At 32.3% G+C, this 19,534-nt stretch overlaps 1 protein-coding gene and 1 long non-coding RNA gene across 2 annotated transcripts; one reads left to right on the top strand and one right to left on the bottom strand.

Moving 5' to 3' along the window:
- The first annotated feature begins 2,911 nt into the window (after positions 1 to 2,911).
- On the top strand, positions 2,912 to 5,747 carry LOC124363952. Its single transcript, XR_006922569.1, has 2 exons — positions 2,912 to 3,061; positions 5,436 to 5,747. It is a non-coding gene; the product is annotated as an uncharacterized LOC124363952 (long non-coding RNA).
- Positions 5,748 to 12,450: 6,703 nt separating this feature from the next.
- LOC124363951 (threonine-rich protein-like) lies at positions 12,451 to 14,718 on the bottom strand. Its single transcript, XM_046819222.1, has 3 exons — positions 14,672 to 14,718; positions 13,872 to 13,940; positions 12,451 to 12,781 (listed from the first exon to the last, which is right to left on the bottom strand). The coding sequence occupies exons 1-3, from the start codon at positions 14,684 to 14,686 to the stop codon at positions 12,581 to 12,583; spliced, it is 285 nt and encodes a 94-aa protein (XP_046675178.1). The 5' UTR covers positions 14,687 to 14,718; the 3' UTR covers positions 12,451 to 12,580.
- Positions 14,719 to 19,534: the final 4,816 nt, after the last annotated feature.

Genomic DNA, 19,534 nt, shown 5'->3' with positions numbered 1-19,534 from the left:
TTTTGAAAAAAGTTAATGCCCAGACAATCCAGACTACAGCGCAGGACACTGATGATTGATAATTTCCCCCCTCTTATTAGAAAGTTGTGCTTTTTCATAATTAGAGAGCTGAAATTTGGTACATTTCTTGAATTCCCCTTTTACTTATTTAGAAATGTCCTGATTACTGATTACTGTTGATTCATATCTCAATCAGCTGTTCAATCAGACACATGAATCACAAACACGGGTTCCAACACTGATTTGTGGTAACCCCTCTCTCCTTCGTCTCTATACCCTACTAATTAGAAGCGTACATTGCATAGCTCACAAATTTTACTCTTCTTGGCTTAGCGTAAGTGAAGCTCGAGCGGATGAAATAATTTCATTTCTCTCTAACTGTCTATCCTCTCAATATTTCTAGCATACACCCACCTATAGATTTGAAATGTCTTTGAAAATTCATTTTTATATAGGCTGCATTGAGTTCATTGATGTGCATGTTTTTCCATGGGATTACGTTGAGTGCTATCGACCTTTTCATCATTTTTACATCGATACATGAACATAGTCGCAAAATAAAACAGTATTATTAAATGTTCTGTAAGATAATTTTGTTAAATTTAAATGTGGAAATCTATAGTTGATAATTAATTTGATATATATCTTTAGGTTTAAGATTAGTAGTAAAAAGCGTAGTAATCAGTTTATATTTTTGTAATCGAAGCTTATTATTTTAACCATACTAATGGTTTATATCCACTTCGAAAATTAAAAGAGAAGGCGTGTAAGATTATAAAAGGATTTACATAACGTTTGTAATAATTTGCATACTTTCATCTAATCACTCATGGAAGTTTAACAGCAAAGGTTGCTCTGTAGGTAACCGCTATAAAATCTTAACTAATGATAGAGTTAATTAAATGCTTTAATTACCAACGTGCTGTTAAGTATTACGCGTAGTTTAATTACAATCTAGAATCACTTAACCGCATTTATATTCAGACTGTATACCGTATTATCAAGGGTTCACCTCTTGTTTACCATTATAGGATATGAGGAGATGTTCGTAGTCTCATAGTATAATCTTAGTCCATATGGGGAAATTTGTACTGATGTTAGGCTTTAAATAATTAATTTACGAGATTTCTTGTGAGTCTGTGTGTATTGATGCATGAGAGTGAGCGTGTGTGTGGCAAACATGTCCATAAATTATACTAGATTTATAGTTTATATCGAAATATGCGTAATTTAGAGTTGAGGTTTGTTACAAGATTATTTTAATGCAATACAATGTTGTTAGAAATTTTTAAAATTTAAAATTAACAAATATTTCTAATAAATTCATTAGAGACAGAAATAATTAAAAAAAGTATTATTAGTTTACGAAAAACCACAGATATTTAAAGACAATTTTTAAATTTAAATGGAAAAACTGTTCCAATGCTCTATTGAATATATTCATAATATAATCCAGCTTAGGAAATATCCTAAAATATTAAGAAACTTAAACTATTCATAGCAATATTGGTTCAATTGAAACATTACCGGAAACATATACTTGACTAACAAAACCTTCTCTAGAATCGTTACCCTTTCTCGCTACAGTAGAATGGATTTATATTCAACATAAAACTAAAACATTATGGGTACGCTAATATACAAATTTAAATAGTTCTTGGCATTCCTGAGATAAATTACAGTAATAGCAAAGTAACTACATGGCTGTAAGTTATTCCACCTCGATGCTCCTATACATATTTTTCGCTTTATATTTAATTGAAAACTAAATTATTATTCATAGAACTCATATCTCTGCTCTGTACTATGTCTCGCTATTCTATTATTATGTCAGCATTGCCTCCAACAGACAAGTCACCCAGATCATTAGTATGAAAACGTATATGCCTTCTCTACTTTAGTGTAAGTGTTTGTCGCAGGAAGAATAATCCACATAGCCAATATTTTTTTTTTCCTTTCGCTACTCCATGTTATGATTCAAAGAACTTCTGAGAGATCATTATCTGGAAACCTGACATAAATGGGAAGCTTCCCAAGGCAACAGGATGGGAATTGAAAAATTCCAAATTTCCGCTTCCAATCTTATTGCTCAAGGACTTATGCCACATTGGCTTCAAAAACATTATAATTGTACCACTACTATGAAGAACTGTACGTTCCATAGAACGTGTGGGGTAAAGTGTGGTAATTTAAAGAGCACTATATCTCCGTAAGTTTCTGTCCCATTGCTTCACTGGATATCCCAAAATTGTAGAGAATCATCATCTGGAACTCAGATGTACGCCGAGAAGGTACGTGGAAAATTTAAGGAATCATAAAATTAACAAAATCAAGTAAATATATTTTCGTGATAATTATTTTTCATAGTAAATGTGGAGGGATAATTTTAGAATGTATAATTAGTGCTGTGTTTCATAATACTTAAATTGTAACATATTCTCGAAAAACAACTACGTTATGGTGGTAGTGATTGGTCTCAGAACAGAGTGTGGTACGCTCTGGTAATTTATAAAGAGGAGAATTAGTTTTTTTGATTGTATATTTATCTTAATGACCACTATTAAGGTTTTATTGCTCATTTACTGAGAGAAAATAATTTACAGCCATTTTCCTGTAAACTTGATTAGCAGACTACATTTTGCCTAGTCGTCTAGGAAACATAGATAAAACCATGGTAACTAAATAATGCCATGGATATCCTTAGGATTGAGGAGCTCTATTTAGAGGTAGAATCAAGAGTCTGAAGACCTAATTAGGTCTGGATACAAGGCAATTAGGAGACCCTTAAACAAGTAAACTTTTTATGTTCATTTCAGTGTATTGGCACAATTAAAGTACCCATTTCCCGAGAAGTCATTAAACAGGTGAAGGTATCCACATGGAACTGATTTATCTGGTAGATAAATCTTAAGAGCTCAGAAGTGTTTATAACCTACTGTGCAGTTACTAAACAGCTTATATGAGGCTCTGAAGTAACACAATGCAGAAGATGTTGTATTCATTAGTAATCCTAAACGTGTTACTAACAACGTTGAATTTAGTTTTTTGTGATGGAAATAAGGTAGGTTGTGATGTTTAATGTATGTATGTTGACTGTAATAGGTTATATTCGGATTTAGCAGACTAATTGAGTTTTTACTTGTAATCGATTCAATATAATCTGAGTTTGCTTTATATTACATTACCATTAAAGTATATTTCAAAATATGCAGTAAATGTATAAATATGTTTATAAAAGAATCTGAATAATATGAAATAAGTCGCAGGCCGAGGGTATTACATTTGTAATAAACAAATTACACGTAAGATCGAAAATGGTTGGAGAGAGCACTGGTGAAAGCAACGTAATTTGTGAGTACATAATAGTTCTCACAATATGATAGAACAAAATATTGTGTTATATATTTGTTTCATTTCAACAGTTAAATCAAATTAAAAATTAGTAAGACTCAACATCATATCATGTAAGGATAGCAGGATTTCGGACATTTGCCATCGTTATCGGTTATAAAAGGCATAACACAACGTTTCGAGGATTGGGATCTATCCTCTTCGTCAGGTGGGGGAGGTATTAATATATTAATAGATTCCAATCCTCGAAACGTTGTGTTATACCTTTTTATAATATATAAAGATGGCAAATGGCAGAAATCCTCTCAATTATTCCAACGTCAGTCAAAAATTTTAAAACTTTGAGACTAGCTTGTTGTAATATGTTAACAAGTTGAAATTTGTTATGTAAGTTTATAACATAAAGGCCTACAGTAAAAATAATTATTTACAAAATTTATTTTCAAAATTAACGCTCCTAACATGATTAACCGTAAATATCTTACAAATTTAGTATAATACAAATGTTCATATACATCGTACTTTAGTTATAAAATTTAAATAAAAATCCAATGATACCAGGTTCAAGAATATATTTTTACAAATAAGGAGGACAACACTTTTAAAAGCGCGGGTACTAAACAATATTGACAGTTATTACGTGACAACACTGCTCAAGAGCCACAAGAATCAGCTATTTTTATTTTAGCTGCACTAATCAGCTGATTATACCATTTGATTGTTGATCTGAGGTTATATGAAGATATAGATCTAAAGCCACGCAGAACCTGGAATATTTTATAACTTGGAAAAAAATGATAATATTTATGTATAATAATCCAAATTAACTGATATAACAGCTCTTGACTCTTAGTTAAGGTTCGTCAAAGAGGCAGAAACTGTTAAAAATTAAAATTTTAGAACTGTGTTTGATTAGGAGTGATGCAGATTGTAAATACAAAATTAGTATCTACATTTTACTATAGACTGCGCCAGTGACGAATTTAAGCTTTTCAATGTTAGTTGGAAATAATGTTTAAACACAGTTACAAAACCAAACTTAATAAATCAATCTGTGAATGTTGTCACATATGCACTCAAACTGGTGAAATTCCATGACAATGGTATATGAAATTTTAACAGTGGCTTAAGTATAAACAGAGAAACGAACACTAACATTGAAATAAAAGCAAAAAACTTCTATAACGCTGAACCACTTGAACGATTATTTTGAAATATTTCATGAACTTAATAATGATTTTATCCCTTATACCGGAAATGATAGGATTTCTCCCTAGTCCGTAGTAGGCTTCTCAATCCTCATAAGGCTATATATTTTCTTCATCGGAACTGCAAGACAAAAGATAGCTAAAAAAATATTTTAGACCTCCCGTATATGACAATAGCTAGAAGTAAAGGCTCACTGACCAAAATACTCGTAGGTGTCCATGACCTACGAATTAGTAGTTTTTGATCGGGAAACTCAGATGTGGCGTTGGAAATATAACTAAATCGAACCACCTACATGTACAAAACATTATATAAGAGTGAGGGTAAACTCTGACCTTCACAACCATATTTTATGCTTGTTACATACGTTTGAAAACTTTCAAATGACTTCATCATATTACATCGTAAGTGCTTGTACTAAATAGTTTAAGGACTTTCATTTTGAAAACACAAAGCCGTGGGTAACAGCTATTATGTATCAAGCCCAAACAATTTATAACTAGCCGAAGAAAAAATCCAATCTGTATAATAATTAAAAAATGTACGTGAAAATTTCAACAGTGGGTTTTGTAGTAAAGAATTATAAATTTATTGGACTGTTTAAATTATTTTTTATTTATAAATTTACGTATTTAATTTCAATGTGTGGTGAACATAAATGTCCATAAATTTATTTATAATGTTATTCTGCATATAATAAAGAGTCAAACCAAAAATCCTCACACCTTCTAATTATTTATAAGCCACTTACACTCTATATTAAATATCATAGTTTGGGTATAAAGAAAATAGAATAAATGATACAATATCATTTACCATCATTTAAATTCCCTTCTAATAATGTTCATGTTTAAATATACATTCCTCATTTTCAGGAAGAAATCTGCACAGAAACAGCACCCATTTCTGAAAGTTCAAGCATAAAGAAACCAACTGAACATAGTAAAGTATCAAATAAAAAGTTTCTTCCCCGTTCCTCCCGCGGGAAAAGGGTTGGATCAGAATTACTTGATGTAGGAGGATATATTAAAGTGCATATATGAAGAGTGGTAATGGAGGAGGCGGCAGATGTTACTAGTATCCACCACGTGATGTCTATGGAGCATCGCCACCTGAAATATACTACGTCAAGTCTTCTGTTTGTAATAACTGCTAATAATTGGAATTAAACTAAACTACCCATCCAGTGAGAAAGTTATTTACTTTATACAATTTTCTGATCTTTCAAACAACAAGGTAGGAGTACCCAGACCAATAACAGGCTTTGTCGAGGTTTCATACAAAATTCAATGATGGTTCGAAGGCTGTGCATCGGTAACGACGATGGTAATGAAAAAATTGAGAATAAATAAAATTGCAAACAAAAATTGATAACAATTATACGGGATTTGAATATGTACCAGTTATATTTATAGAATGGGAAGAAAAATGAACGAGTGGAAAGTCAATGCTAAAGGTCGCAAGTGACAAGATTTTATTTTAGCGCACTTTTAAGTTGCAATACTCTCCATAGTCTGTGGGAAATTTTATTATTTAAACACTATTATATAACCTAAAACTTAATTAGAAAACTTGAATGAGCCATATGGTAAGATATTCAAAGCGAAATATTTCATACATAACTTTAAAGTTTGATTTATATGTGGACAAGACTGTGTTCTAAAATGGTGCATGTCTAACCATGAAATACGGATGTGCGTAATATTTGTGTCAATTTTTTTCTTTATGACTTTATGTATGTGTATATACCTGCAGCACATTTAGAGGACAAATAAAATGAAATAAATTATAGATCTGGAATTTTGCATGCAACCTCAGCGAAGCCTGTTACGCAACATCCTAAAACTTAATTAGAAAACTTGAATGAGCCATATGGTAAGATATTCAAAGCGAAATATTTCATACATAACTTTAAAGTTTGATTTATATGTGGACAAGACTGTGTTCTAAAATGGTGCATGTCTAACCATGAAATACGGATGTGCGTAATATTTGTGTCAATTTTTTTCTTTATGACTTTATGTATGTGTATATACCTGCAGCACATTTAGAGGACAAATAAAATGAAATAAATTATAGATCTGGAATTTTGCATGCAACCTCAGCGAAGCCTGTTACGCAACATGTGGTGTCTTCTATAAAAGCGCTCCCACATGTTAGGGCTTATGTAACTAAATATAAATAGACAAAGTACGTAAAAAAATTATAATCTAACGACACCAGTTATTAATAAAATCATTATGCAGGAAATATGGTTTACAATTCATGTTGTTTGACTGGATTTTTATTTTACCAAAGGCAGAAAAATATTACATCCAAGAGTCAGGTTTACCTGTGACTTGTGTTCTCACCCAATAATCAGTAACATTTTAGAAAGCATGTTTCTTAACATAGGGCTAAACCTTTTTAATGAATGTCGATGAAATCTTTAGTGTAAAAAAACTTTTTTAACAAAGATTTAACATATAAAGATAGTTTAATGGTTAAATTATATTTCTTGAGATCTTAACAAAAAAAACAAAAAACACAAACAGAAACAACTAAATGTCATTACTAAAAAAGGATGTCAGAGTACACTATATCTATAACAATTTATGTTTAAATTATATTAGTACAAAGTTTCTTAAGAGTACCAATAGATTGATGAAAGACGATAAAAATAAAAACTTTAACAAAAAAGCACAATTAAAGATTTGATTAAAAATAACTTTTTGAAGATTTAATTACTGAACATTCTAAAACGAAAAATTAAAGTTAAAGGAAGTTAGCAAACAAGACATTTAGCATTATAAACATTAGGAAAAATCGTAAAAACACTTGTATGGCACAAATGTCAGTACCTGTAATAATGAGAACAAAAACAATTTCTTTATAGTTTTAAAAAGAAAACAGAAAATTGGAATTAGTGAATTCTATTACATACATTTCAAATCATCAACTTAAATGTTGTAGGTATGGCCAAACTGGTTCAACATGTGTTGGTATGTTGAATCCTTGTTTACCTGAACTTTATTACTAGTTGGCCTAAAGTGTTGGTATTTTGACTCTTTATTTTCCTGAACTAGCTGAATAACGGTGGTGTAGGACCAAAACGTAAACCTTTTTTCACTTTGTTTTTTTGTTTTGTGCAAGCTACTACTATGTATTGAATACTGAAATAGATCAGTCATTTATATTTGTAATCTTATCGAATTTAAACTTCCCTGCTTCTGCTATTTTTTATCTCAAGTTGCTGAAAATCAGATTAACATAAAAGGTTATTTGAGAGTAAGCTTCGTACTTCCTCATTATCGCGGGAGAACCAGGGTTCCTTAAATCCACCTCAGATATTTTAAGAATTGTCCTCAAGACACACACACACACATTTATATGTATATGACCCTTATGTGTATGTCCCTTATGGAATTGTAAACTATTTGACCGATCATTATGAAAATTTGTACGTAAATATATTTTTTCACTGAGAAGGTTTATATGCTATGCCCACTGATGTAACCCCACCAGGTGGCGCTACAAAAATTAAAAGTTTTAAAAGTGCCGTCTCATTATAAAATACCATTTCGATGTAGTTAAGTATATTAAATAGCCAAACACTATTTGAAGGCGCTAAGTTACGAAGTATATTTGTGTTTAAAATAAATTTATGGTTGAACTCAAAGCGTAAGTGTTTGTAATAAAGTACATGTACGTGTACAATGGCTATAAACTAACACTTTTTACAGATTTTGATCGTGGCAACAAGACAAACTTATCGGCATTGGAAATATAATTCACTTGAACAAGAAGTTCTTATATATAGGCAAGCTTACGAAAAGCGTGCGAAGCCGCGGGAAATTGCTAGTTTAAGATAAACTTTTATTTCCACGTACGCCCAATGATGCCACGTGCCCAACCATTGAAATTTGATGAGTTTCGTTAAAGCCTATCAATAATCAGACACAATTTCTTATTCGTTTGCCGGGGAGGGAGAGGGGATGTAAACATTTCATTTCCGTAAGATTTTATGTTGTTCTGTCTCTCAATAATGCAATGAGGTATACACTTGGGATTTTGCATTGAACCTGTTTGAAGCCTATTACGCAACACATTGTCTGGCGTACACTTTCGTTGCATATACGCCTTGGATAAAAATTGTGGTTTAATTTATAATGAATCTTTTAAGCTCCTAATACAAAATTTAAGAGGATTTTTTGATACAGAGATTTAAAAAATGATCGTAGTCAATCAGTAAATCAGTTTTCTTTGGTTATTTCTCTATAGTTCTAAGCACATTGGTTCTAAGGCCTCGTTCAACCTGTTTGCAATAGGTTAGAACGCAATAGGTTAGATGTTGCAATAGGTTAGAAATACCATACCAAAACAATTGTCAAACTGCCTCCAGTCCCAGTACCTTTACCAGCTCTTCACCTGACACATCATATCCTCTGTCTGACCTGTCTTCTTCTGCATCAACTCCCTATAATACCACAATCACAACCATCTCTTGTTCTGACAAGGAGCAAATTGACCCCATGGCTCTTCCGTCGGCCTCGCCAATGTTCTCGGATGCTAGCAATTCTTTTTTATAGAGTCAGTCCAACAGACTCCGCCTATCAAGATTCTGCACCAAAACATTCAATCAATTTCCAACAAAACTGGTCCTTTAGAGGCTCTGCTACACAGTAGGAATGTCGACATTGCTTGTGTAACCGAGCACTGGCTATCTAAAAACAACTTTGCTGCGCTGAGTGTTCAGGGCTATTGGGTGGCAGGTGGCTTCTGCAGGTCTGACAGGATCAGGGGCGGAGTATGTGCTCTGGTCAGTGATTCTTTTTCGTATACCGTTGTGGAAAAGCAGGTTACCTCTCACCTGAACTCAGAACTTAATTTTGAATCCGTCACCATTCACATAGTTGAATTAAACACCACTATCATCACTATTTACAGATCCCCCCAGGGCGATTTTTCATTGTTTTTGAAATGTTTTGAGGAATCGCTTAGAATCCTACATAAACCTGATCTGAGGATATTTGTCTGTGGGGATTTCAATGTTCATTTTGATAGGCAATATGACAGGCAGTTTTTACTATTTTCCGACATTTTTCAAAGTTTTTCAATTAGAGCTCAGATTTCATCAGTGACCCGCCCATCACCAACAGGAGGTTCATGCATCGATAATATTTTAACTAATATCGAGCCTGACCATGTGACAGCTGAGGTGGTCCCTTCCTGTTTGTCCGATCATGAAGCACAGCTTGTTACAGCCGTAATTCAGTCAACTACATCTAAGGGGTGTAACTCTGCCCCTTACCGAGTTTTCTCAGACAGAAATATTAATGTTCTTTATGAACTTTTAGATTCAGCTGATTGGGGTAATATTTTCTTATACGAGGACATAAATGACCAATACTCGTTATTCCTCAGTCAAGTATCATCCTGCTTTAACCAGGCCTTTCCTTTAGTCACATCGAAGCGTAAAAAACGTCAAAGGCCTGGTTGGTTGACAGGAGAAGTTCTCTTGGCCAGAGAACATCTCAAGGACCTGTATATTTTGCAGCGTGACTATCCTTCTGAACAGCATAGGATATTGTATAAGGTCAATAAGAGAAACTACAAGTTATTAATTTCATCTCTGAAAACATCTCAGATCGAAAGCCGTCTGAATAAGAGTAAGAATGTTGCCAAAACTGTATGGAACATAGTGTCTGAAAACTCTGGAAAGCAAACAGATAGGAAAAGACATATTCAGGAGCTACAAGATAATGGAGCTGCAGTCTCTGACCCACGTCATATCGCTGAAATGTTTAACAATTTTTTTATGAGTGCCCCACTGGCTAGAACCATAAACGGAACAAATAGTTGCACTAACAGCTCTTCTAAAATACACCACTGTCCATCAAGTTTCTTCATAGCCCCAACAACGCTCCATGAAATGTACAATACTATTTCATCTTTGAAATCCAGTTCAACACCTGACGTTTTTGGAATGAGTCCTTCAGTAATTAGACGGGTTGCTTCACCCTTGAGCCCTCCTTTAACTCAATTGTTCAACAACTCAGTTCTTCAGGGGAAGTTTCCATCGGATATGAAGCTCTCTAAAGTCATTCCGGTTTTCAAGAAAGGCAGTAGGTCTTCGCCTCAACAGTATCGTCCCATATCAATTTTACCAACCATCAGCAAAGTCTTCGAACGTCTCATTCATGTTAGACTAACAGACTTTCTAATCAGAAATTCCATTCTGAGTGACACCCAATTTGGATTTGTTCCTTCTAAATCCACCACCGATGCTATTGCCCAATTTTCCAAATATGTATTTACTCATCTTAACAATCAGAATCACGTAGCTGGTGTTTTTTGCGACCTCACGAGAGCGTTTGATACAGTTAACCATCTGAAAACTCCTTAATAAGCTTGAACTCTACGGCATCAGAGGTTGTCCCCTGCTGTGGTTCAGGTCCTACCTTTCAAATCGTTACCAGAGTGTCCAGGTTACCAACTCCTTTGGTACGGCACAGTCAGATTTCGTTGAGGTCTCCATGGGTGTTCCTCAAGGTTCTATCTTGGGACCTCTTCTCTTTGCCTTATATGTAAACGACTTAAGCTCTTGTGTCCCTGAGGCTCGCGTCACTCAATATGCTGATGACACCACGGTCATTGTTCGGGCAGACTCTTCAATAGCGTTAAATCTTCAATTAAACACTACAATCGAAAAAATGAACTCTTGGTTCATTCGCAACAATTTATTCCTCAATGTTGACAAAACATCCATTCTTCACTTTCGATCTCAGGCAGTTTCTAAGGGTTTTGTTGCTTTAGACGAGGTTGACATCATTGAGGTTGATTCAGTATGTTTCTTGGGCGTTCATCTGGATGCTGGTTTTTCTTGGCGTCAGCATGTGGAGGCCCTTTGCTCTAAGCTCAACTCGATATTGTTTTCCTTAAGATGTCTTTCAAATTTTCTGAAAAGTAGTGCACTGAAAATGGTATATGATGGTTACTTTTCCTCTGTGATGTCATATGGCATAATGTCATGGGGAACTGCTTCATCTTCTCTGTTACAAAGAGTATTCAAATTGCAAAAGAGGGCTATTCGTTTAGTGTTTGGGTTGAGGGGCCTGGAGAGCTGTAGGCAAGTGTTTCACCAAGAACGTATACTAACCCTCCCCTCCATTTTTATCTATTCCGTATCAATTTACACTTTTAAACACATTACCGATTTTCCTACCCACAATCATATATATCCCACCAGAAATAAAAATAGTTTAACAGTACCCCACCATAGTAACAATATGTTCCGCAAATCAATAGAATATTTAGGACCTACAATTTATAACAGATTGCCAGATTATTTAAAAGCCAGCACTTCACTTGCATCTTTTAAAAACAAACTAAAAGACTTTCTTGTGAAAAACTGTTTTTACTCACTCTCTGAATTTTTGTGCCCCACCCAACCTTACAAGTAAAACTATCATTAGTACTGTTTTTCAATATATTTTTAATTTGTAGTTTTACCAGATATAGTAATATTTTTAGTATTTAGTTATTTTATACATATTGACAATTCTCGATACATGTTAATGTTAATGAGAAATAAATGATTTTGATTTGATTTTGATTTGATTTGATAATAGAAAATGTATATCAAATTTTGTTTGAGTTGGCAATATATCTACACTAGCCGCTTATTGTGAGTCGCTTAATGTAAATTAAGCGTCGGTTCTTTTAGCAAATTGAAATGTAAATAGTTTCAAAAACTAGTTTTTTAAGATTGGATGTATGTTTAGATATTTTTAGATTATGTTGCTATATGTTAAATGTGACAACTTGATTTGAACTTATGGATGTGGATTTCTGGAGTTTTAATTTGTGCTGGATAAAAAGCAATGAGATCCAATATATAATTATATATGTTGTAATAGTGCATTGACATTTTTCTAGTGCGATGCAGGCCATTCGCTTACAATTGGTGGGTCAATGCTTGAAGGTGGTCCTTTAGGTGGTCCTTAACAGCTCCTTCAGCTGTTAGTGGGTCGTTACTTGGTTACTCTTCATTAATTGTTTGTGGGTCACTATCTGAAGCTTGCTCTTCGGTTTCTGTTGGCGGGTCGTTGTTTGAAGTTGACTCTCCATTAGCTGTACTTGGGTCGTTATTTGAAGATGGCTCTTCATTATCTGTCGGTGGGTTGCCATTCGCTGTAGGTGGTTCTTCATTCAGAGGTGTAGGAGATGTACTTGATGTACTCTGAAAAGCAAACACGTATGGCGGCGTCAAAATACAAGGAAAAGTGAAATAATCTGTTTAGGAATAGAAAGAGACATGTAATAATTATTGTTTTCTTGCTCAAAAACTTGATTCAAAGCAATATTTTACAACTGTAATGAACAGTATATATCCCCAAAACAGAAATAAAATCGAGCAAAATAACCTCAAGTGTGCAATGACTGGTCTAATTGTAAGATAACATATTCATTTTTTTGTGGTTTTTTAATTTAAGTATTTTTATATAGTTTTAATAACATGATGTGGCTGAAACGAAGATTAACAGATTCATGATTAATGATTCACAGAAAACAAAGAAATAAGAAATGTATGTACAAGTCTTATGGCACATACGAAGATGATTGCCTAGTGCATTGTGGTAAATATAATATAGTCACACATCACAATGTTAGCGTCTTGAGTAAGCTGAAAGTGTTCTGTAAAATAATACATTCACTGCTTAAACTAATTATTGGTTGCTAATAATTTATAATTATTATATGGCTACCCACTACCATATAACTGTTTAGTTATAGGCCTTAGATATTAAGAAACACTAAACGGATATTCGAAAATATACGTCATTATATGCTTCAAAACCAAAGTTTTATGTTTCTAATTTGAACTTATTTGTTCTCCTTATAAGCTAATAAAATAAGAAAGCGATAATAATGCATGCGGATTATAGTTGCTTATAACTATAAGGTTTTTACCATTTAAAAAAAGAACAGATACAATTAAGCTTTTAAAATGTTGTCTAAAATGAAATACTCTAGTAGTAAATGTGTTATATGAATATGAATCTAGTCATTTTATATTACTTGAGCATTCGGAAACCGTCTATAATTATGATTAAAAAGTATCAAAAAAGAAGGATAATTTGTATTAAACTGGGCTTATTTCACGTGACCTGTTATACGGTAGTTACTTAGTGTTAGAGAATGTATTTGAAAACAGTTACAAAATTATTTGTAATAACCAAGTACAGCAACATAACTTATATATTTTAAGATAATATATGAATCCAAGAGTCTAAAACGCTATAAAAATTAAGTTTGACAAAAGTTTTTACCGGTTGAGGGTTGGTGGGAACTAATAATACTGCAAACGAGATACAGAGCTGTTTTATGGCAACCATTATCTGCAAAAAAGTAAATCGTGTTATATACCTATCAAATTTATTTTTTAAGTATAATAGAAATAAATTTTGAATCATAATATTAAGTTATAACCTTTGCACATTAACACATTACAACAAAGAAGCAGTATATATTTTATCAAACTTTCATACACTTATAAAAATGCTAAAAGTTAATATAAATCACATAATATATTAACAGTGGGCCATATATGAATTTTGATAATACCAATACATTTTTAAGTTTGTTATTTGACGTAATATATATTAATGATATGTGAAACTTTCAAGTACAGTCTTAAAAGAAATTTATTATTAAAATTACTGAAATTCCTTAGTTTCACTATTCAATATGTTTTTGCTGATGTTACGCCGTAGCACGTATTAAATTAGTTCAAAAATGTCAACTCCATTTCAGGAAGTACAATTCTGTCTTATTATATTGTATATATATAGATAATGTTTACATGCAATATTTGAAAACAACGAACTTTTGCTCAATACGCGTATGCTATTAGTATATCATCACATGCTTAACTTATTTCCCTGTAGGAAAAGACAAGAATTGAATAATTAATATATTTTTAAAGTAAAAATCATGAATTAAAGATTAAAATATTTAGTCCCAATCTAAATAATATAGTAATAAATAGTATAGACTTAGAATCGTCAATAAAATAGATCTTTAACTGTTAGAAAACTAATTATTTTAGATAATGATTACATTTACTTACATTACAAAACGCCATTCTTGCCTGCACTGCGGGTTTATGCAGAATGATATTACCTTATATTCTGTCCTACGAAATAAATCTCCATGGATTTTAACGATCCTCTCAATCGTTAAAATCGGGTGGGTTTTTGTACTATTGTCTGAAGTTAATTAGTGTAACCAAAAGTGAAAATTGCTCTTCCATAACTGAAAAGAAACAAAATATTTCTGAAGATAAGTGGTAACGCCTATTGCTTAGAATAATAGATGTTAAAGTAGGTTCACATATCTTAAATATAAAATCAACTGAAGCAGATCGGTTACCGTTTGTCTTACTGATTGTAAAAGTGACTGAAGCAGAGATTACTGCTAGCCATTATTCACAAACACGACCTGATAATTTCGGTTACTACTGTTTTATCACACTATATAATTTACAACCTTGAGTCGTGCATTCAAAAAGATTCACAATTTATATAATATCCCCGAAATCGATATACTAAAGTTTTGGGGATATAATTAACTAGATTTAATAAAATTATAAATGTAAAAATGACGAAATAAAATATTCTTTCCTGTGCAGTTAAAAGAAATGCATTTTAATGTGTGGCTTTTATCTCAACATTCTTTCATGGTTAACGTATGAATATTATACAACAGTAGGTTTGGAAAGATATGACCTGTCCTATACGATGGTGTCAATCTGTTCACGAGCATCTATAAAATCTTTAGTTATTAAATAAATCCTCATTTTCACACTCGAAATCTTTCCACCGCACCAGGCTCGTAATAAAGTGGGTTGAAAATCTATATTATCAAGCACCTTTTCATAATTGTAAAAATGCAATTTAAATCTATGTTTTGAGCAACACTGTCCAATATTAACGAAGAGTGTTGAATTCAAGTGAGTAATGTCGGGGTTATAAAGAATTCTCTGGTTGGTTACAAAAATAATTAAAAAACCTATTTTATGGGCTCATTTGGGATTCTTATTATAATCTTACATGTACTGCACAAATGTTCTTCACATTAGACTGTGACACAGTAAGGGTTACAAAATACAGTAAGTTGGTTGACTATAAAAGTATTCTGGCAGTAAGCCCATTGACATGGTTCAAAACTGTTCAAAACAATTAGATAAAAAAATCTTATTTCTGCTTTTTTTTATTTAGTATTTAAGTTTAATATTTAACATTTGTATATGAGTTGGGTATTGAACTAGCTGTTTCCCGCGGCTTCGCACGTTTTTCGTAAGCTTTGTCCGTGTATGAGCATTTCGGGTTCAGGTGAATTACATTTCCAATGCCGATTTAGAGTTTACTTTGTTGGCACGATCAAGTAAATCTGTCACAAGTGCATATTTATAACCATTGTACACGTACATATACTTTATTATAAAGTGGTCTAACACTCAAGCTTTAAGTTCAACTAGAAATTTATTTTAAATAAATATCATAACTTAGCGCCTTCAAATAGTGTTTGGATATTTAATATACGAAAACTGTCTCGTAATTACAGTTTATAATTTGCAGGCGCTTTTATGATTTACAGCGCCGCCTGTAGCCGAGTTACATCAAATGGGCCTTCTCCGTAGAAAAATACATATACATCCAAAATTTTCAAAATATGTTCTTATAATAATGTGTTATGTTCTTTTTCATTGAATTTCGTCGTATGTTATAAAGTAAATTATTTACTACTCACAACCCTATCAAGGAGAAATAAGCAAACTCATAACAGCCAATCCCGTAACAAAAAAAAAGACACATGCGAATATCTTACAACATGTTTAATACAATATAATAAAAGGTAGTGATCCGATTGATATATTTGTCGAGACAAGCAAAACACATATCAGTCTCTTTGACAGTTAGCGTTCCCAAACGGTTTTTGCTCGCCAACAAAACTGTACACATTCGTTGTTTGTTCCACTTTCCCAGACTTATTCTGATCGGATTTTATCTCTATAGAATGTTTTGTCAATTATTGGGAAATTATTTTTTTTTAATTTTAAATTCTATGTAACATTATGGATAGTATTTATGTCACCTACAAAGGTTCATTAATAATATTATTTAATTAAAAAAAGCAATAGCTTTTTCTGAATATGTTAAGAAAAAACAAACTAAAATCTAACTTAAATACTACAATTTATTATATAGCATTGTTATTTCGGAATATATTTTTATATTTCAGTTGGTTTTATATAGTTTACTTTTACAACTACTGTATCCTGCATTTATGCGGGGTTGCAAGTCAGTATCCACTATTATACTCTCATTTCCTTCAATCCGTTTATAATGGATAAGTGACCATCTGCTGTAGATTGGTCAATCATATTCTACCCTTGTATAACAAGATGTGTAATGCTCTTAGAACACGGTCACCAAATTGCATTGCTTGCTAAGGTCCATCTACCAAACTTACAACATGATTGGCAAGAGACCTTATGTTCTTTGTACAACCTCCAGCTTAATATTACCACTTGTTATAAATATCCCTGCAATTCTCTTGTAAGAGTAGTAATATAACTTGCTGCTTAAATGAGTCTTAAAAGGTTTTCTTACATTTACGTCGTGTCATTATTTAATGAGTAATTTCATTTTACTATTTCAGTTTAAGGATCAAAATATGTTATGTATTCTCTAATAATAAAATTGATACGCTACATGATTTCACGCAAAAACAATTTCATGTAGTATAAAATCTTTCATAATTAATAATAACTACTGAGAACCAGTTTTAAGGCGTTATCAGTGAAATGATCAGTGACCTTATCGCTATTACGATAACGAACGTGGAACTGTCCAGGCGGCATTCGAAGTCCAGAATGAAAAAAAAACATTTTTACAAATTAAATTACAGTATTTGATGGCTGTCTCATAACATTCTGATAAGACCCTCTAGAATATTATTCTGTTATGGTTAGACAATATATCGCGGGATGTGTTTCGAATGTCACTAATTGAACGTTCTGAAGTAGGCCTAATTATTGTCAAATCTACAACTACTGAAATAGTAATCAATACTAAGGAAACAAATGAATGAATGAATGAATTGATTTTTATTTCCCAAATATATGTACAATATTACAATCCAAACTGTAAAATTAACTACTAAATTTTTACATTACCGAACGGAGTTTGAAATGTGAACAAAGAATAAACATCATAAGAAATAATCATCATAGAATAAACATCATAAAAATAACATCATGTATAAAACATTGTCCTCGAGAAATGAGCCTGCATGGGCTATGATGCCTGTGCGCAGACTCGAGTTGCCCACGCCTGAGAAATAACGGACTGGATATAAATAAAAAAAAATGAATATAAAATTATAATACAAAATAATGCACTATTATATACCACATACATACACACACATACATATATACATATACATGCATACACATACATACGTGAATATGGAATGAATATATTAAAAGGAAAAAAACCGTGTAATTTTGATTACATGGTTTAAATTTGAATTACTTTCAGTATTTATGAAAGTTTAAAACAGATTAAAAGTAGTTTATTCCTCGAACACAAATCAATTTATAGTATTTTATGGCTCTCCAGGCATTTCTTTTAAGAACCTTTAAACTTTTATATTGTCAGGGAAAGACACTAAATCCAGCGATGTTTTACGATTGGCGCTAATTGAATGTGCTGGAGGAATTATTGTCAAATATACAACTACTGACATATTAATTAAAACAGTCTTTATGATTGTTTGAACTATATTAGAAAGCATATTTATTCATAGAACGCAAATTAATTTATAGTGTCTGATGGCTCTTCACGAATTTTTGAAAATAACCTCTAGAACTTTATTCTGTTAGAGGAAGGCACTTTGTCGAGGAAAATGTTTTCGTTTGTCGGTAATTGAACGTGCTGGAGGAATTATTGTCAAACTACAAATATACTCAAATATACAACTACTGACATAGTAATTAAAACAGTTTTTATGACTGTTTGAACAAGATTAGAAAGCATATTTATTCATAGAACGCAAATTAATTTATTAGTATTTTGATGGCTCTACAAACGAAATTTCTGATAAGAACCTCTAGAACTTTATTATGTTAGAGGAAGGCACTTTCTCGGAACATTTTTGGATTGTAGCTAATTGAACGTACTGGAGGGAATCATTGTCAAATATACAACTACTGACATTAGTAATTTAATACCAAGCAAACAGCCTTTAAAATTGTTTGAACAAGATTAGAAAGTATTTTTAATCTTCAAAACGGACTAATGCTTCCTGCCATCACCTCCCCTAAACTGATGGCGATGAATATCCCTCGAGGACATTACAGATTACATTTCAGAATAAAAATTTCTAGAGAGCCAACAAAAAATCCAGAGTAAAATATCTGAAAAATAATATAGTGTTTTAGTCTGTATTGTCAGCAAGAGTAGCGGGACATATTCGGATGTTTTAGTTATGACATAAACTCTTATGTAAGCATAGTCTGCCAGAGTAAATTAAACAACAGAAAAATTAATCCACCAAACAGATTACGATTAAATATTATTCCAGGTTTATATTAAATATTAATAAAAACAGAACGTAAGATACAGATACAGTATTGTTACAGTTATTTTAAATACGAAAAGTTTCTCTTCTCGTCAGCCAGGCTATTTCTGCTGCTCTTACTTCCGTTTTTAAAGTTAAGTGAATGAAAAGTCTCATTTCAAACTTTACAATTGAAAAGTAGTGGCTTGAGTGTGCTTTATTTAGTCACAGTCGTTTTAAAACTTATCCATTGCCAAAACTCTCTCCTAGATTTTGGGAATACAAAACAGTAATTGTATTTAAGTTGATATGATTCAGTGGTTTCTTTACAGTAAACAATCCTATGTATTTATTAGTTTTAGCA

This window comes from Homalodisca vitripennis, chromosome 5 (assembly GCF_021130785.1).
Source record: "Homalodisca vitripennis isolate AUS2020 chromosome 5, UT_GWSS_2.1, whole genome shotgun sequence".
In the NCBI taxonomy this organism is placed as follows: Eukaryota; Metazoa; Arthropoda; class Insecta; order Hemiptera; family Cicadellidae; genus Homalodisca; species Homalodisca vitripennis.
The sequence above is the reverse complement of the archived record's forward strand: the minus strand, read 5'-3'. Positions and strand labels throughout refer to the sequence as shown.